Source organism: Dendronephthya gigantea, unplaced genomic scaffold (assembly GCF_004324835.1).
Source record: "Dendronephthya gigantea isolate DGI-Jeju-01 unplaced genomic scaffold, DenGig_1.0 000076F, whole genome shotgun sequence".
Classification (NCBI taxonomy): Eukaryota; Metazoa; Cnidaria; class Anthozoa; order Malacalcyonacea; family Nephtheidae; genus Dendronephthya; species Dendronephthya gigantea.
In genome coordinates this window covers 808,084-829,044 of record NW_021163086.1, presented here as the reverse complement: position 1 = coordinate 829,044, position 20,961 = coordinate 808,084, and the positions used below count along the sequence as shown (strand labels likewise).

General features: G+C 35.8%; 5 protein-coding genes across 5 annotated transcripts; all 5 read left to right on the top strand.

Moving 5' to 3' along the window:
* Positions 1-2,429: 2,429 nt before the first annotated feature.
* LOC114531927 (probable G-protein coupled receptor No9) lies at positions 2,430-3,543 on the top strand. The gene has a single exon (XM_028553522.1). The coding sequence runs from the start codon at positions 2,548-2,550 to the stop codon at positions 3,493-3,495; it is 948 nt and encodes a 315-aa protein (XP_028409323.1). The 5' UTR covers positions 2,430-2,547; the 3' UTR covers positions 3,496-3,543.
* A 2,401-nt stretch (positions 3,544-5,944) lies between these two features.
* LOC114531915 (probable G-protein coupled receptor No9) lies at positions 5,945-6,810 on the top strand. The gene has a single exon (XM_028553514.1). It carries the CDS (start codon positions 5,985-5,987, stop codon positions 6,729-6,731), a length of 747 nt encoding a protein of 248 aa, XP_028409315.1. The 5' UTR covers positions 5,945-5,984; the 3' UTR covers positions 6,732-6,810.
* A 2,483-nt stretch (positions 6,811-9,293) lies between these two features.
* On the top strand, positions 9,294-10,478 carry LOC114531947 (octopamine receptor 1-like). The gene has a single exon (XM_028553543.1). The coding sequence runs from the start codon at positions 9,440-9,442 to the stop codon at positions 10,409-10,411; it is 972 nt and encodes a 323-aa protein (XP_028409344.1). The 5' UTR covers positions 9,294-9,439; the 3' UTR covers positions 10,412-10,478.
* Positions 10,479-15,733: 5,255 nt separating this feature from the next.
* On the top strand, positions 15,734-16,553 carry LOC114531914 (octopamine receptor 1-like). Its single transcript, XM_028553513.1, has 2 exons — positions 15,734-15,771; positions 15,824-16,553. The coding sequence occupies exons 1-2, from the start codon at positions 15,734-15,736 to the stop codon at positions 16,551-16,553; spliced, it is 768 nt and encodes a 255-aa protein (XP_028409314.1).
* A 3,028-nt stretch (positions 16,554-19,581) lies between these two features.
* Positions 19,582-20,317, top strand: LOC114531913 (octopamine receptor Oamb-like). The gene is made up of 2 exons (XM_028553512.1): positions 19,582-19,598; positions 19,651-20,317. Exons 1-2 carry the CDS (start codon positions 19,582-19,584, stop codon positions 20,315-20,317), a joined length of 684 nt encoding a protein of 227 aa, XP_028409313.1.
* The last annotated feature ends 644 nt before the right edge of the window (positions 20,318-20,961 follow it).

Sequence of the window (20,961 nt, the reverse complement as noted above, 5' to 3'; positions counted from 1 at the left end):
CATATCATAATACCCTATTCTTCATGACAGTTGCATGTGAGTATTTAAACATTCACCGTTAGAGAGGACGGCTGAAAAAGCACGCATGCCTTCGTGCATGAAATGCGGCAGATCCATACTACTTCGCAAACAAAATATTGAGTACTATTTTAACTAGAAATATACATTTAAGCAGCAAATTTGCTAAGCTATGCATGCAGATCAAATTAAGTTTGTTATTATGAAACAGAATGACGTAACCTTACGAATTAACATTGCTTTTGTTGGACCTCAGCTGAACCGCAACCGCAGTGTTACGTTATTTCTAGACAGTACTGTAGTTATAGCATATCTTTACAATGTGTTCATCTTATAGGAATGTGTACAATGGTTGGCACCGAGTCAAAACGTTTTTGAAATTTGATTACTTTAGATCCTCGGGAATGCCCATTTCTTTTTGGTTTAATTTATACTTCTTCAAAATAGCACGAGTCAAAGAATAAGTCATAATTGCTATTTCTACATATATACAATTTCCAAAACTCAGTTTGAATTTCAAAGCGTTTTCTTTAAAACTACTGTATTATTGGGGGGGGCGAAAGATATTTTTGATCCCCCCATGCATATATATTATTTTCCTACGCCCCAATGGTGTGTGAAGTGGACAATGACGGATTTGAATTTGAAGACAAATTTGCTTCCGGACTATACATATTCTCATTGGTGAAAATGACTTGCTCACAACATTACGACTAAATTAAATGAAAACCAGACTTTACTTCGTTGTATTGTATTAACTATTATATTAGAGAATTTACTCATTGACATAACTGACTTCCGTTTTCAATATTAAAGTTAGCTTGGCTTGGGATTTTGTGTTGAGTAAACACCTTTACGGGTCACCACGCGCCAAAGTTTACCTAAAACGAGAGCTTGGACAAAATGATTGACACTAAAACCACTAAATACTACTCTAATTCTTCACCTAAGCTGACATGCTGAAAAGGGAAGTAATAGATAATTGGGAATGACCGAAAATAATCTTTATCCCCACGTGGTTGGGGCAAAAATTAATAATTTATTATTACTTCCCATGTCATACTAAGTGATGTATCCCGAATCTTTTTTGCCAACACTGACTTTTCTATTTTTTATCTCTTGCATAATGCAAGCAAATCGGAGTGTCGCATAACAAAATGAATGGATTTTGTTCATTTCCTAAACCTATAACTCACATCCTAAACCTAGTCAACATGATACAAAAATACACCTATATTCATACTCTGAGAATAATCTTTATATACCCCCACGTGTTTGGGGCACAAATCAATCATTACTTCCCATGTCATGCTAAGTGATATGTTCCGAATCTTTTTTGTCAATACTGACTTTTCTATTTTTTATCTCTTGCATAATGTAAGTAAGTCGGAAAGTCGCGTAACAAAATGAATGGATTTTGTTCATTTCCTAAACCTAGAACTCACATCCTAAACCTAGGCAACGTGATACAAAAGTACACCCATATTCACACTCTGCTAAATAAGTTCAAAATTCACATGGCTGCATGATTATTGTCCCTCTTCGTTATCAGTTGTATCGAAGACCTAGCTGTTGCAGACGTCGAACTTTTCATGTGCCGAATCGAATGCAAATGAACTTAAACCCCGCTTATTAACATTAGTTTCGGCACATGAAAATTTCGACGTCTGAGACGGGCCTAAGTGTAGTTGTTGGCATGACGATTGTCCGTCATTATAGCAATCAGACAACTTTTTCTGGAACAAATTTGACTTCAGTTAATCAAGCGATATTAACTGCATGAACTTGACGCGAGTAATATACTACTTAACTTAGCCACGCTGCATGCGTGCGCTTTTAACCTCGAGTTAAATATTTATACAAAGTCATTGAAGATACGTTATTGAGTAAGATACAACTCTTGATTTTCCTCTTCAAATTTGTACCAACATGAATTTTCGTCTGCATATGCACCCTAATTTAGTACAGTTGCAATAGTGATAATATAAGAAAACCGATCTGTTGTTGAAATGAATTATTTTACAAAGCAAACAAATGTCTAGATAATTGTACAAAAATAATAATCGATGCTTTGCATATGGACGATCTTTTACGCAAAATAGCGTTAAACCTATTGTTGCAAACAAAATCCTTATGCTGATTTTTACCTCGAAAACATTTAAGACCAAAGTTTGTCGCTTTTAAACCCGCTTAGGGGATTATCGCGTAATATAATCTAAAGTCGTGTGACCAATCAGTCGCCAAAAATTTTTAATAATCCTCCTTGTAAATAATAATAACAAATTAAAATAAAAAGCTTGCATGTGCTGTCTTTTTTATTGGTATACAGTATATTGTTTAGCATCATTGTCTCCCATCATGGTTCATGCATATAATTATACAGTCAATCCCATAATTAGCTTACGCCAAGCACTTGACCGAGTTGTTTCTAAACAGCTGTTCGGTTGTATAATGAATACTACATTTCTTCGCCTTTTGCTATCAGTTGCTCACAATAATGAGCACTCACGATAATAAATGCACTGAAAAATGACGAACACAACGAAATCAGAAGTTATTCCGCTCACAAGAACTTATCTAATTGCGCTAATCGTGCTTAAAAGCTTTTGTTTGATATGTGGCGTACTCGGAAACTTTGGTGTCATGATGTACAACCTCTACACGAAAAACGATAAAACGCCTACGGGTTATCTTGTGGCTAACTTGGCTTGCGCAGACCTTCTAACTTGCTTGACTGTTTATCCGACATGGATTGCGGAGTTTGGTATGATACTTGCAGGAGAACAAAGCGATCAGACTTTCTTTTGTAAATTTAGCTACACGATTGCACGCCAGTTCATATGCGTGTCCACGTTAACGCTACTGGCGATTACAGTCGATCGCTACATTTATATATCATCACCTCTCAGATACCCATTGATCATGACATGGCGGAAAACTTACGTCATTCTTCTAAGTATTTGGATATGCGCTTCGCTTTATTCTCCCATAGTAGCGATCTACATAGAACCGGGAAACGTAAGGACCATGTGTTTGGAACCTATTGCTGTCGCCCTGATTGCATCCATCATCTACATCGTCGTACCTATGGGTGTAATATTTTATTGCAATTGCAAGATTTTCCGACTGGCGAGAGGACAAATTCGAAGGATGCACGCAAGCCGTGTTGATTCTAATCATGATACACCAAGTGCGTCGTCATTTACTTCAGAGATGAAAGCGATCAAAACATTTGTCATTGTAATCGGTGTCTTCTTACTTTGTTGTGTTCCGTACGCGATTCTTTTGTTGGTAAAGTCTTGTGATTGCGTCCCTGATGTTGCCATCGTTTTGCTTGGCGATCTCGTGTTAGCGAACTCCATTATGAATCCAATCATTTACGGCATGAGGCAACAGGAATATAAAAATTTTTATCGCCAATTTTTTTTTGTCATTCGCAGTCGACTAATATGGGTTTTTAGAGGCGGAATAGCATGAATATAACTATAATTAAAATCGTTCTACACATAGAACTTGTTAAATTCTGCAGTGATGTAAATTTAGAAGTGAAACTCCGTCGTACTCGCATATTTACTCGCATAAGTCGAAATTTAATTTTGTATAAGCCTATATACGTCTGCCATATGTGTAATGTATATATGTAATAATTGTTTCCCATTTCACTAATTATTTCTCAACGAAATGTATGAGCCGTAGGGTAAATGCAATGGCAATTTTCTTTATGAAAATCGAAGTTTGCGGTTTTTGACAGGAGATGCAGTGTATAATATCTTGTAATTGTTCATATTGTGGAATAATTAAAATTAATTGCTGATTCAGTATGGATCTCATGTGCAAAATTGTGCGTGTACTGAGAAACTATAGCTAGTAATGCTAGTAAGCCTATATACGTCTGCCATATGTGTAATGTATATATGTAATAATTGTTTCCCATTTCACTAATTATTTCTCAACGAAATGCATGAGCCGTAGGGTAAATGCAATGGCAATTTTTTTATGAAAATCGAAGTTTGCGGTTTTTGACATGCAGGAGATGCAATGTATAATATCTTGTAATTGTTCATATTGTGGAATAATTAAAATTAATTGCTGATTCACTATGGATCTCATGTGCAAAATTGTGCGTGTACTGAGAAACTATAGCTAGTAAATGGCCAAAATACACTTCTTCACAGAAAACATGGTCATGATGCCTTAAGATCCTAGCTTTGACTAGTTGAGGCTGCTAAATAATAAGCCACTTGCACTACTAATTATTATACACAAAACATACAATACACATATATATAAACACGACCCGTAATTATGAAATTTTCTGCAAGTTTTGCTGCAAGTCAAATTAACACATTCAAGAATTCTCTTCAGACGAGCTACAACATTCCAATCAACCGCGAAAAAAAGTACATAAGAATAATATGCAGCTATCATGAAAACTAAGATATCATGCATATATACTCCTGCATTAGCGGTGTTATGATAGCTCATGTTTCAAATTTTTTAGAAACAAACACAGTCGTAAAGGTGAAGTAAAATCAGCAGTATTCCTCCTGCATTTAGTCACAGTATGTGTGAGAGTTACTTTACTATAGCTAAATGTTCAAAGCCAAAAACAGCACAAATTAAATCCCCAAGCACTAAACGTCGAATGTTGTTTTTTGATTATTTAATTTATGCAATGATTGCAGTCGACTTTATATAATTATAAGGCTTTAAAACTGAATTAATGATTTTTTTGTCTAAGCCAATCAGTGAGTTGTAGATTAACATTCTTTACTCGTTCAAATTTCGCGCATGCGTACAAACAAGGTTCATGACTTGGAAACTTTGGATTCCGCTATGTTCTGTCACAACACCCGGGCGGAATTAGTACCCTCACACGGTGCTCGCACCCGCTCGGAAATTGATGTCTATAGTGGGACTAATCGTCAGGCTGGTTACGCTACTGAGAATAATAAATTACGATGACAAAATGCGTAACTTTCGAATAAACCAGCTGTTTTTTTCTCACTCAATGACTTGTTTACACATGTCAACATCTACTGCAGTCTATATATAGTATATAATATTATGTTATTATTATTAATGATATAGATCTATACTGCATGCAGTCTATGGGTTATTATTTATTAAATAACTGTAGGTTTTTTCGTCAGAGAAAACGATAAGGTTAGCGCGAATGAATTGAGTGTATAACACATGTTCATTTCGTACAAAGATGGGAGATAAAAATTTGCAATTGATGTCTCTATTAAAATCAGAATACTATATGTGTATATATAATTATTAAAAATTATTAATAAAATATAAACTGTTTTCTAAAAACGCTATCGGTTTCTATGAAGGACTCAAATTCAGTGGAGGCAGTCATTTAAGTTATTGGATGTATGCAAACGTTTAATAATTAGTGGCAATGATATATACCTAATAGTTATAAATTTCAAGGATTGGATACGTATGTTTAATCGGTTTTTAATATTCAAGAAACAGTAATATAAATTTCAAGAAGACAATTAACGACTTATATATTAGGCAATAATGTAGATTAGGTAATTTTTATACAACCGCATCCGTCTGCGATGCCAGTAATTGTTTACAGCTTTTCATCTCCGGGATGTCGTCTCTCAAATTTCCCTTTTAAAACAGCTGTCCGGATATTTACTGCTTTATATCTTCTGCCACATCTCCTTTAGCCATCAGTCGTTCACGTTATTGAAAACGAACGCATGAAAATGACAAACACAACAGAACCAGGAGTTATTCCATTTTCTCGTACTTACCTTATGCCGTTAATCGTTTTCAAAAGCTTTTGCCTGGTATGTGGTGTACTTGGAAACATTGGTGTCATAATCTATAACCTCTACACCAGAACCGACAAAACGCAAACGGGTTATCTGGTCGCTAACTTGGCCTGCGCAGATCTTCTAACTTGCTTGACTATCTATCCGACATGGATTGCAGAGTATGGTATGATTCTCAAGGAAGTTCGAAGCGATCAGACATTCTTTTGTAAGTTCAGCCACGCCACTAGTTGCCAGTTCATTTTCGTATCCACGTTAACGCTATTGGCAATTTCTTTTGATCGCTACCTTTACATATCATCACCTCTCAGATACCCATTGATCGTGACATGGCGGAGAACTTACGGTATTCTTTTTAGCATTTGGATATGCGCTTCTCTTCTTCCTCCAATACTAGCTGAATACGAAAAACCGACCAAAGTACGGACCTTATGTTCTGCCCCAATTTCTCTTGCATTCATTGCAGCCATGATCTACGTCGTCATACCCTTGAGTTTAATCTTCTACTACAATTACAAAATTTTTCGACTGGCAAGAGGACACGTTCGCAGAATGCACAAAGATCGTGTCGCTTTTAATCATGTTAACCCAACGGCGTCGTCATCAAGAGTAGCTTTAGAAAATCGTTTCAGTTATAAAATAACGAGAGAGATGAAGGCGATCAAAACATTTGCCATCGTGGTTGGTGTATTTTTACTTTGCCTCGTTCCTTTCATGTCCGTCATTTTGATAGGTAGTCTGGTTTGTGACTGCGTCCCCGCGATAGTCACCGTTTTGCTTGGCGATCTCGCGGGAGCAAACTCTATTATGAATCCAATCATTTACAGCATGAGGCAAAAAGAATACAAGAATTGTTATCACCAAATTTTTTCTGCCATTCGCATTCGCCTGATGTCGGTTTTTGTAGGAACTTGATTAAAGCTTGCTATTCATGAATTAATTAGAAAACGTATATATAGGGCGGAACTGAATATATGAAAATTAACCAACTATCGTCCCCCCCCTAATTATCGTTCCTGTGAATTATTTATGTATTTAAAACGTTGTTGTGAATTATTTGTGTATTTAAAACACAAATTCCACCATATAGGCCCGGTGCATGGAGGCGTTTTTATAGTAAAAACAATTATTGTACAATAATGCCAGCATAAATGAGTCAAGATAAAAACAATGGTACAAATATATACTGCAATACCAGGACTGTTTGTTTTTTGTATTGTAGAAAATAGGTTTGACAAGGTGACGTGATAGATCTTTTCATATACATTCAACATAGTCTGAAACTTGTTATACATAATAATATGAATTTAACTTTCAACATAATGGCCTTCAACTACCATACAACGCTTTATCTATACTATAAAAAGTATACACAGGGCGCTTTCCTTTATATGGTAAAAAAGCCCCCCTAGCCTGCATAATTAACAGCGCGCGCTTACAAGGCCCAAAATTTCTTGGAATTTCTTGGAATTTTTTGGTCATCAACTACCTGAATCGAGATGATCTTATGAATGTGAGCAATTTTATAAGTTCGTTGAGAGAACACAGCCGCATATTTTTATTACGCGGATTGTTAAAAAGTTTACAACAATACATACATTATTAACTGAGTAAAACCTTTAGCTGTGCGGATAGGAAAAAAGACTCCAAATCAGCAAATGATCGTGAAGGAACTTGATTGGCTAAAAGCGTGGATACCGGAGCGGGAAAATAAAGCGAGGCATTCATTTACATCCTCTGGGTAATAAAATTCTCTTTCAGAGTCCTCGTCGCTTAGCTTTTCGCGCGTTTGCATGCAATACGAGAAATCCTGACTCGTCAGCGGAGCCAATCAATTTGTAGGATTCGTCGAAAAAAATACTATATATAATTATTGTGAATATTAATTAAACCTTTATTTGAACCGCACGCGTCGTTGACCAATATAAATATAATATCATCAAAACCGCATAGCTAGAAGCTTAATCAGTGTGGGGGACAAATTATTCATCCATTCGTCTTATGCGGACTGAGTTCTTTTGATAACGATTTTTTTACGCTTATTTGAACATGAATTATACTAATCTTTCCCCCTTAATTTTACTTCTAACTACGGTCCTGAATATAATCATTGATATATAAACTGAAGTTTACACACTCCTTTTTCGGTGTCGTAACAAAATGGATAACCGTTCAACTAGCTAATTCCTATATTGTGTGATTTGGTAAATAATAATTGGGAAGAACAGTTTAAATTAAGGGATACCTTATTTTTGCAGTTTGACACGCATGCCCATAGTATTTTTATCAACACAAACATTTTATTAAAGCACCATTTGAGGATTTGAACGAAATGAATCCGTATAATTTTAAGAGTGCATGATGTTTCATGATTTCACAGTGAACTATATGATATGGCGATTACTGTTTTTTAAACAATTTTTAATTCCAAGATTTAAACAGGCTTCATATGACGTTCTCTGCGACAGAAGAACAAATTAAAAATCTTTTGATAAAATCTGGCGAATTTTTTTTAGTTTACATATGCAGATAAACGCATGCCACAGTCTCGCTCATTGTGTAGGGTGTATATTCACATATAGTCATCGTCAAAAACAAATAAAAATCAATTCAAAAACAAATGAGTTCGGCACAAGTTAAATATGTATATATACAACACTCCCTAAAATAAGCTTCTAGAGACGTCGCCGCACCGTGCATCATAATATAGCCGCCAATGAATATAGTGAAATATGTATGTAATATTATTACAAATGCATGCAAACTGAAGATTGCATTTTGGATGCATGATTATATATATGCATGGTATAACTCTATTGACAAAAAAGTATTGTGAATATGCGTCATGCGGGCTAAAATTTATAATATATTCTCACCAATTTATATTCTTATATTATAGGAAAATCGACCAAATCGCATAGGTTTAATGGGAGTATTTAATAGCAAGATTACCTGTATGGGGAATGATTACTGTCGCTCTTTATGACAATTCAATATTTTCAATGGTGCAATTAACATTACAATTGTTTTATAATCGGGGTTTTTCCAGTGCACATATTGCATGCAATAATTCTAATAGCTATTACTTTTATTAATATTTACACAGCTAAGCAAAGCTTCAATGCTAATTTTTAGCTTTCTATCGGTGTCTGCGTGTGCATATAGTAAAAGGCATAAGCATTTTGTAGTTTAATTTTACAGTGGATTATTCTAGTATCAAGTCGTACACATGAACTAATGCGTTGAAGTTTTACCGTTCGCTGTTATATAATTATAGCTAAACGGTTAGTAGTCGTTTGTCCTCATATATATGCATAATAGTTGCCATAACAGCCATGCATTAAGGCCTTATCTGGATAATTATAAGACTTGATAATTATTATAAAAGCAGCCGAATTCCTCCTTTATGCATGTAGATAAGAATTTTCTTAACTATCTATCATAGTCTCTCGTTGCATGCATGTTCTTTTCACTGCCCTACGTCATATACTCTGAATAAATAAATCAACCCACGCCAAGTGCTACAGTTTGCGTATTAGAACAGCTGTTCAAAAGACTAATCAATATATTCTTCGCCTCTTCCATCAGTTTCAGCTAGGTTTACGATAATAAAACGCCTTAAAATGACAAACACAACGGCATCGGAAATCATTCCACTTCCTCGGACTTACCTTATCGCCCTAATCGTGTTCAAAAGCTTTTGCCTGGTATTTGGTGTACTCGGGAACATTGGCGTCATAATCTATAACCTCTACATGAAAAGCGAAAAAACACAAACGGGTTATCTGGTTGCTAACTTGGCCTGCGCAGACCTTCTGACATGCTTGACTATCTATCCAACATGGATCGCAGAATTTGGCATGATACTTTCGGGAGTGCGAAGTAATCAGACTTTCTTTTGTAAATTTAGTTACACGACTAGTTGCCAGTTCGTTTTTGTATCTACGTTAACGTTATTAGCAATCACAGTCGATCGCTACCTTTATATATCATCACCTCTCAAATACTCGTTGATCATGACATGGAAAAGAACCTACGCTATTCTTCTCAGTATTTGGATATGCGCCTCCCTTTGTACTCCGATAATAGCCGTGTACGAAGAACCCACCAAAGTACGGACTTCGTGTTCTGGTCCAATTGTTCTCGTCTTGATTGCTGCCATGATTTATGTCTTTATGCCCATTTGTCTAATCTTCTACTACAATTTCAAGATTTTCCTACTGGCTAGAGGACAAGTTCGAAAGATCCGCAAAAATCGGGTAGCTTGTATTCATGATATACCTAGTTCTTCATTCAACTCATCAACATCGGCGTCAGAAATGCATTCTCGTCACAGAATAACAAGAGAAATGAAGGCTATAAAAACGTTTGCAATTGTACTTGGCGTTTTCTTATTTTGCCTCGCTCCGTACACGTCTGTCTTGTTGGTACAAAGTCTAGTTTGTAACTGCGTTCCTACCGTTGTCATCATTTTGTTTGGCGATCTGGCAGGTGTGAACTCCATTATGAATCCAATCATTTACAGCATGAGACAAAAGGAATATAAGAATTGTTATCTCCGACTGATTTCTGTCATTCGCAGTCGACTGATCTAAGTTATTAGAGGCCATTACCCGTTAGGTAACAAAGTCGGCTAATCATGCAGAAAAGGAATTGCCTATTCAGGGGCCTGTTGTATCAAGCCCGTTTAGCTTAAACGGTGGATAAGTTAAATTTGAATAACACTCTTACATCTCTCTTAAATGAGTCAACTTGAATATTATGCACTGAATATGTAGTTGTAAACAGTATCTTTGTATTAAGGTTAAAAACATTTAGTTTGCTTCTTGAATAAAACGATAGACATGCCTTCTATTTTGAACTTAACCACCGTTTAAGCTAAACGGGTTTGATACAACCGACCCCAGTAGTATTACTGTCATATTCACAAAATCAAAAATTCATTTGGTGTCTGCCGTGATGTTGGTGTCCGAAGACAAGGTTACTCGAAAACTCTGTTGTTCGAATCGTATATAGCGTTGCGGTTCAAAAGATAGATTTATTTAAGAAAACACATTGCAGACTACTATGACTGAATTGCGCGTTATTTTACAAGAATAATTAGATTCAATAGAGATATGATTTACAGAGTAAAATATTCAAAGTGAATTAAAACTAGAATAAACATGTCCTTATATGCTATGAGCTAAAAATTTGCATTTGTCCTGAGCAAGGGCTAATCGACCATGACTATGTACAATAAAAGTGGATTAATAAAAATTCTGCAATACATCATTAAAATACGTTATATATAAAGGATAAAAGCTATGGTGTAATAATGTATAATGTACAACATAGGACTAATTAAAATAATTTAGATTTAATAGAATCCGACTGTCCATTTAAGCTGGGCTTTAGTTCTTTGATGAAAAGCATTTCGAAAACCAGACAGTCAAACTTGTTTCTGCGACGTTTCGATGTCATCATAACATCATTCTCAAGTGAATTAAAACTAGAATAAACATGTCCTTATATGCCGGCTATGAGCTAAAAATTTGCATTTGTCCTGAGCAAGGGCTAATCGACCATGACTATGAACAATAAAAGTTGATTAATGATGTATTGCAGAATTTTTATTTTAATGATGTATTGCAGAATTTTGATTAATCCACTTTTATTGTACATAGTCATGGTCGATTAGCCCTTGCTCAAGACAAATGAAAATTTTTAGCTCATAAAATATTTAAAGTTTTAATATTGCTACTCACTGTATATATGAGCTATTCCGCAATCTGATTGGTCGATCTAGACATCGTATATCAGCTCATATACGGTGGGTAACAAAACCAAAGAAAAAGCAAGTTGACTGACCGTTTTGCTGAGGTAAATAAAGAAGAAATTGACAGTATTCTGGAATACTTTCGTCGCTCAACAAATGGTATTTGGCTATATTATAAAACAATTATACTACTCGCTCTCGTCGTATGTATATGGTTATCAGCTCATATACGCCTCGAGCTCGTGGTATAATTTTTAATTATAGTTAATAAAATTAAAGGTTAGTAAAGTATATACACTAAATATGCAGAAACGTATTTGTAAAATTATGTTAGAAAGTTATAAAATTGAGGATCTAAGAAAATTCTTTGAATGCACGCCGGTATGGGCAGGGCAAAATGGAATTAAATTCATAATTATAACACAAAATATGCAAAGTTCTACCGAACACACTCTTGTAGTACCACAAAGAAACAACACACTATTCTTTTCAATGGCCATAAACTATGGAATTCGTTTCCGGAGAGTGTAAAACAAGCAGAGACTTTCCGTTCCTTCAGGATTGGAATGAAAAAATATCTTCTTGATCAATAGTGATGTCAGTGATAGGAAAATCATGTCAAGTTGTCATTACCATCATTACGTTATACGTTATTAATTCTTAATTTCTAATTTATTTGTTATATTTGTCGCAGTATGAATGTGTGTTGAATTCCTTGTATATCGGAATGGTTCTGTTGTAATGTGTCATTTTGTCATTATGTAATAATTTTCTATATTAATATTTAAATATTCTGTGTGAGGCATTCACATAATAAGCCTGGTGGTTTCAGAATGTCTCCTTGCCATAAATATTGCCATAGATATTACTCGTAATTTATTTAAATGTTGTACATGTAATTTTATTTTCTTGGTAATTGATATATATGTATATTTGTGGCAAACATTAAACTTTAAGAACATTAAGAAAACTTTGCAGCTATACTCCTGGTCTTACGCATGTACAGTAAAAGTTGATTATTTCTTTGGCGGCCATTTCAGCTGAATAATAAAATATTTTCGTTTGTTAACCTTCTTGATCATTTCGGCAACATGTTTGGACCATTTTAGGTCGTTACTGATTGCCAGTCCTTCATCGTCAATATATATTTCCACATTTGGAAATCAGTTAGATTCAGATCGTTAATCATGAATTTAAAGAGCCATGGGCCTAGTTTTGTTCTTTGGGCCCCTTTCGGCGAAATAACCCCTGGCGAGTTTGACTCATGTTTTCCTAAATGTTAAAAGATCGACAGTTAATAATAGGCAGAGGAATAAAGAGCTTCCGGATTTAGTGAACCAGAATGTTATGATCAATCAGATCAAAGGCTTTGCGGTAATCGAACACAAGAAAATAAACGGAAACACCGTGCAGTACCATCAGTCACTTGGGCATATGTATGAATAATACTGATGAGGGTAAAAGTTACTGATGATTTTGGAATGCCGCCAAATTAATCCTGAGTAACCACCTCCAATTAGAAATTAGAGAGGGCATCGAGGAGAAATTGGGAAGAGTGTTAATGGGGAGCAAATCAAAGTCCCAGATGTGCACTCACTCACGATGTCCGAGGCCAAATTATGCCGTTTTTAACGAGTTTTTTTTATTTCTAAATGGTTCCCCTAAAATATCATTTCAGGATGTCTAAGGTATTAGAATCAGTACAAGAAGGCACTGTTTTTTCCGGCAAAGCAACCTAAAAAACGAATGTAATTTTTTTAATACAAATTTTAGTTTAAAGGAGGCATTGATGTAGCCAATCAGCGCTTCGCTTAGCATCCGGGACTTGAATTTGCCCCCCATTAGCGCGCTCCCTTTATGGACTAATTTTTCCGATACCAATGCCTCCTCTATAGGGTTATTTATAATCCGTCTATGTCCAAAACTACACGAGAGACTACATCGATTAAGATGTCTTCAGCCAACTTAGATGCAATTTGGAATCCCATCTGGGCCAGGTGCTTTGGAACGATTGAGAACTTGAAGCTTGTGACTAATGCCTGTGTAGTTAACGCGTTGGTTGGGAAGTGATGTGTGCAAACGTTTCGCAAGCACAGGGGGTCGAGTTCTGGTGTATCAACACAAAAAAAATCGAGGCGGTTATGGAAGTAGTGGCGGAAAACGTACGGTATTCTCTTTGGCATTTGGATATGCACTCTCCCTTATTCTCCCACGGTAGCGATGTATATAGAACCGGCCCAGGTTAGGACTATATGTTCCGAAACAATTGTCGTCGCCCTTATTGAAGCCATGATCTACGTCATTATACCTATTGGTCTAATCTTTTACTGCAATTACAAGTTTATCGACCGGCCAGAAGACACGTTCGAGGGATACAAAAAGATCGTGCTGCCTTTAATGATGATATCTCTCATACATATGCGTCGTCATGCTCTTCAGAATCGGCTTCTGCAATGAATTTCAGTTATGGAATGACAAGAGAGATGAAAGCGCTGAAAACATTTGCCATTGTACACGGCCAAAGATTGATCAGGTTGTCGCATAAGGAGTGAACAATGTTATGCTGCACCCTGGGAACAGTATCGTTAACAATGTTGTTGAAGCTTGTTGAATCATCAATGTTGATGCAATGTTGTTGTAACAAGTTGCAACAACATTGATGATTCAACAAGCTTCAACAACAACATTATTAACAACACTGTTCACATGCAGGGTGCAGCGCAACATTGTTCACTCCTGTTTTTAATAACTTGCATCAACATGATGATTTTTACGCGTTGGTGCCTCGCTCCATACTCGATCGTCATGTTGGTTCAAGGCATTGTTTGTGACTGCGTCCCTACAGTTATCATTATTCTTTTTAGCGGCCTCACTGCAACAAACCTATTATGAATCCAATTATTTACAGCATGAGGCAAAAGGAATACAAGAATTGTTACCGCCAACTGAACTTTTTGTTGTCATTCATATGTAGCTTGACGTTTAAGGCAAAAGCCAAATCGCCAAGTGAATGTGCAAACCGATGTGTAAACTTGTGAAAAGATGTGCATACATATATACATATTTTTTAAACGTGTGCAACAAATTAATATAATCGCAAGAAAAGTTCATGTATATACAACATACGTGTTACGTATTGTTGAGATTATTGGAGATTGGAGATCAATGTCTGCAAATGGCTTTGCTCATTTATAATACAGTATATATGCATAATTATGTGGTCGTAATTGGCTTATTTAAATTTGGACACTCGTGATCACAACTATACGTCGGTCTCTATAAGAGATTCAATTTTAGTATAGATATACCAAAAAAAACAATTTTTTGAATTCCTAGGTTGACAGGAATTGAATACGTATGTAGTTTTATATTTAAATGATAGGGGGAGACAAAAGGTGTAACCAGGTAGTTTAGGACACTAATCTAATTATAATATTCACTATAGTACTCAAATGTGTAAATCTACGATGTCAATATTTAGAGCTTTCCATTCATGCACGTGATGGTTCCTACGTGTACAAGTATAGTAATAACAAGGGCCGTAGCTAGACCGCTTAATTGGGGGAGGGGTATACATTCATATATTCATGTTTATATACCGTAGGAACAATAGCGTACAAAAGAAATCAGTCAGGCATAGGACAAATATATGAATATACACCCCCAATTAAGCTTTTAGCTACGGCCGGGTAATAACACAAGAACGAAGTATTCTTTTTTCAAATAACAAGGCGTGCATGTAAATGTTTAAATATGCATATAATGTTTTTAAAAATCGTCATTGTCGATTGTCGTTAATTTCACTCCCTTATGTCATATAACGCGAATTTCTTATCAAGATCACGACAAAATGGTGCCAGCCAACTGTTTTTAAGCAGCTGCCGGGATAAATATATACTACTTCATATTTTCCGTCCCTCTTTGCACCAGTTGCTTACGATAATAAAAGACAACGCAGCAAAATGATAAACACAACAAAATCAGAAGTCATTCCATTTCCTCGGACTTACCTTACGGCGTTAATCGTTTTCAAAAGCTTTTACCTCGTATGTGGTGTGCTCGGAAACTTTGGTGTGATAATCTATAACCTCTACTTGCAAAAGGATAAAACGCAAACGGGTTATCTGGTTGCTAACTTGGCCTGCGCAGACTTTCTAACATGCTTGACTGTTTATCCAACATGGATTGCAGAGTATGGTATGATATTTACGGAAGTTCGAAGTGATCAGAGATTCTTTTGTAAATTTAGTTACGCCATTGCTATCCTGTTTATTTCTGTATCCACGTTAACGCTATTGGCAATTTCATTTGATCGCTACCTTTACATATCATCACCTCTCAGATACCCATTGATCATGACATGGCGGAGAACCTACGGTGTTCTTTTTAGTATTTGGATATGCGCTTCTCTTTTTCCTCCCATAATGGCCGTATACGCCGAACCGGCCAAAGTACGGACATTATGTTCTTTGCCAATGTCGCTTGGCTTGATTGCTGCCATAATTTACGTCGTCATACCTTTGTGTTTAATCTTCTACAACAATTACAAAATCGTTCGACTGGCAAGGGGCCACGCTCGACGAATGCACACAAATCGTGTAGCTTGTAACCATGATTCTTCAAGCGCGTCGTCATCAAAGTTGGCTTCAGAAATGCGTTCGAGCCTTAGGACAGCAAGAGAGATGAAAGCGATTAAAACACTTGCAATTGTAGTTGGCTGTTTTTTATTTTGCTTCGTTCCGTTTATGTCTGCCATATTGATAGGCAGACTGGTTTGCGATTGCGTCCCTACATTTGTCACCGTTTTCCTTGGTGATCTCGCGGTAGCAAATTCTATTATGAATCCAATTATTTACAGCATGAGGCAAAAGGAATACAGGAATTGTTACCGCCAACTGTTATCTGTCATTCGCAGTCAACTATGTGGGTTTTTTAGGGACGTTTATCATAGAGATTTAATTTTAAGAAAAGGCTTTTAACGAATAGGGAGTAATATAGAGCGTGTTGTAAGATTAATCTGTTACATACAGTATGTATAAATTAAAGCAGCACATTTTGCTTTGAAGTTAACATTTCTATTCTCGTTTATATTATAAGCAAGGCCTATTTACCCTAAAAACCTTTTCCAGCAGACAATTTTGCGACTGATATAAGAGAAAACATACTCCGAAAATAAACATCTTGTAAACTCAAGATATATGAGCTGTTAAAAAACAAGACACAATATCAAGATGTCTTGTTTTTTAACAGCTTATATCTTGAGTTTACAATATGTTTATTTTCGGAGTATGTTTTCTCTATACCTATTTACACTAAAGACGGAGTTTATACTGCATAGAAATAAAGGGAAAACATAAATTCAAGATGATAGATACTATCCAAAAGGTACTGAATAACTGAGTCTTTAAAGAAAATAATGCATATGTTATACCTAATAATAGTATATTGTTATTATTCTCTGAATAATTCTGCATGTTCTGAAGAAAGCGCTCTTGGGCGAAACATGAAAAACTTGAAACGTAAACTGAAATGTTTTCGTAGATATAGTTATAAACGTAGCTATATGAACATTTGATGCGAAGTTATTGGAGTCACGCTGCTAATTGCATGATAATATTGAGATGCGATACATAAATATTCAGCCTTTACAAAAGTTAAGCACCTAGCTTAAGGCCCTGTTACACGGTGCAATTTTTCTTGCAACTTGCAATGCATTCTACTTTTGAGAGATGTAAATTTGGCAACTACGAAACTTTTATGTTTATTTCACTCCATGTACGTTTCTTGCCATTTCATTTTGAATACTCTGTACTAATTTACGTCTCCTAAAAGTAGGATTGCATTGCAGGTTGCAAGAAAAATTGCACCGTGTAACAGGTTTTCTATTACAATTTTTTACATAACAAATTTTTTTATTGGCAATTGTAGTGTGTATGTACAACAAATTTTCTATGACAAGTTATTTCGTTGACAAGTTTTATTTTCTTGTGTGAACGTGCCAACAAGTTTACTTTGACAATTTAGATTGCAGCCAGCGATGTAATCGTACAGTGGAAAACGTAAGCGCGCTCACAGGCGCCATTTTAAAATTTCATTTCTGAATAATGTAATAACGTAAGGATTGTAATGTAATCATAACGTAATTCAGTACTTTTCTTATTTCTTTATCTCTATGATTCCAAATTAAAATTCAATAAATTCTCTTTTTACCTGAGCAGTTTTTTATCGATAAGGCAGTCAAACATACGGCGCTAGCTTCCACTGCAAAATACAATAGTCCGCTGGTCAAACTCATACAAATTCTCACATGAATTTGAAAAGTTTTCTTTGTTGACTCATACACACAAGCGAATATGCTTGATTTTGACTTGTACTTTTCAGAAAAATTTGTCAAAGTTGGGTGTACAGACGAACAATTAAAACTTGTCGCATACAAAACTTGTCATAGAAAACTTAAGCTTGCTTGCCTGCAGCGGAATAGTGTCTTGACATGAGTCAAACCCATGCTTGTATTTGTCATTGAACGTTTCCCAAGGCTCGTGAGCCTTGAAAATACAAGAAAATAAAGGATGAAAATAGACTAATAGTGACATAATTTCTCAACATCTTCCTATACTTGAACATTATACACTGAATATGTAGTTGTAAACAATATTTTAAGGTCAAAAACATTTAGTTCGCTTGTTGGATAAAATGATAGGCTTGCTTTCTATTTTGAACTTATCCACCTTTTAAGTAGACTCGCTCACGTATCCGTATTGTAACATGACTCTCTGCATTCACAATGCACATGCAATGAGCAATGCACAATGCACTACTATGATTAATAACTAGCTATATTAAAAAGGCAGTCGATGTCTTGATTAGGATAACTGCACAACAGTATCTTTTGAAGAATCCGTCGAATTCTTTACCAACTTCACATTATTACAATGCGCATGCAGGTAAACTTCTCGCGGTGCCGGATTTTGTTATGGCAGACATTCACCGTTAGGTTAACCGTTAACCGTTAGGTAAGGGCTTATGCCGTGAGGTTGCCTTGCCACAGATCACAGGTCTGAAAAAGAGAATGCGGTAGAAATAATCATAGCTTATCCGGGTTATCCCTTTTTGCTAATCTTCAGCACATGTTACTTTAGTATTGGTATTTTTCAAAGTCAAAGAATTTACAGTATACTGTCCAGAAATGTACCCAGTGTTAGGTTCCGGTTCCGTCGCGGGTTGGTTCGCTTCCGAACAGAATGTTATGAACAGCTGAGAACGACAAAACAATAATCATATCGAAAACATAGATGTAAAAGTTCTTCAAGGAAAAAAACTACTTATAGAACATTTTAACATATTTTTTCAAAAACATTTCTTTATTTCAACGTGTCTGTTTATGTAAAACTGTCGAGATATTTGTTTACTTTTATAAAAAATGTCAAAAAATCACCTTTGTAAATATAAATATAATACATAAATTATTAGCCATTTCCCAAATTGGGCCTTGGTGAGAGGATGGAGAAATGAATAACCGAATAACCGAATTAACGGTTGATGTTTGACTACATAATAGTTGCAATAACAATTAACCTTTCTCTCGATCACACACGTAAACATTAATATAGAGCTTTCTGTCTCTGTGTATATATGTTAATTTTTAGCTGATTTGCTTTTGCTGTCGTTTTCACGTCATATCAGTTGCAAATCAATAACTCAACCAAGCCTTGAGCTAGGCTAGGCAACTTTATACAAACAGCTGTCTCTGGATCATATATTATACTTTATATTTTCTTCGCCAAAAATGGCTAACACAACGGAATCAGAACTAATTACTTCACTCTCTCGAGCTTACCTTATTGCGTTAATCGTGTTCAAAAGCTTTTGCCTGGTATTTGGTGTTCTCGGAAACGTTGGTGTCATAATCTATAACCTCTACCTGAAAAGCGATAAAACGCAAACGAGTTATCTGGTTGCTAACTTGGCCTGCGCAGACCTTCTAACTTGCTTGGCTATTTATCCAACATGGATTGCAGAGTTTGGTATGATACTCAAAGAAGTACAAAGCAATGCAATCTTTTTTTGCAAATTTAGTTACACAATTGGATTTCTGTTCATATTTGTTTCAACGTTAACGCTTTTAGCGATCACAATTGATCGTTACCTATATGTATCATCGCCTCTCAGATACCCATTGATCATGACATGGAAGAGAACCTACGGTATTCTTCTTAGCATTTGGATATGCGCTTCCCTTTTTCCTCCGATAATAGCCGTATACGAAGAACCGACCAAAGTGCGGACTTTGTGTTTTGGACCAATTGCTCTCGTCTTAACCTCTGCCATAATCTACGTTGTCATACCTGTTAGTCTAATCTTCTACTACAACTGCAAAATTTTCCAATTAGCAAGTGGACATGCTCAAAGGATGCACACAAATCGTGTAGCTTGTATTCATGATATTCCATCCTCCTCGCCATTAGAAATGCGTCCCTGGCATAAAATAACAAGAGAGATGAAAGCAGTGAAAACATTTGTAATCGTAGTTGGTGTTTTCTTATTTTGCCTTGTTCCGTTTACAACCGTTATCTTGATAAACAGTCTAGTTTCTAATTGCGTCCCTGAAGTTGTCATCATTTTGCTTGGCGATCTCGCGGGAACGAACGCCATTGTGAATCCAATCATTTACAGCATGAGACAAAAGGAATATAAGAACTGTTATCGCCAATTGTTTTCTGTCGTGCGCAATCGACTGATGTGAGTCATATTTGAAACGACTATATCTTGTCGATTACAGCTAGTAATTCATATATTATAGTTATTATCTACACCCTGTACAGGGTGTCCCAAAAAAAAGTCCTCCCCTATTGAAATGAAGCTTTCGTTGGACATCATTTTGATCATTACTGATCAACGCAGTGATGTGTAAATAGTATAGCTAGCATAGTTATTAGGTTGAGGCATTGAAATAAAGCGTCTTAATTGCTTTCAATTGGGTTTATCATAATATTAAGGCAATCAGATTCGAACAAAGGCTTGATTTCAATAAGGGAGACTTTTTTGGAGACACCCTGTGTATTATTAATTGTCTCTTGGCCGCCTTAATTTTAACGTGATAATTATACTGTGAATCGATCACTAAACACAGCCTTGTGCTACTTCATATTTTCTTCCCATTTTTCCAGCAGTTGCTGACAAAGCATCAAAATGACAAATACCACGGAATCGGAAATTATTCCACTTCCTCCGACGTATCTTATTGCATGCTTAGTCGTGTTAAAAAGCTTCTGCCTGATATGTGGTGTCATAACCTACAATCTTTACATGAAAAGCGATAAAACAAATTAGTATTTGGATATGCGCTCCTCAGTAGCGTAGCCAGTCTGTCGATTTGTCCCGCTATGC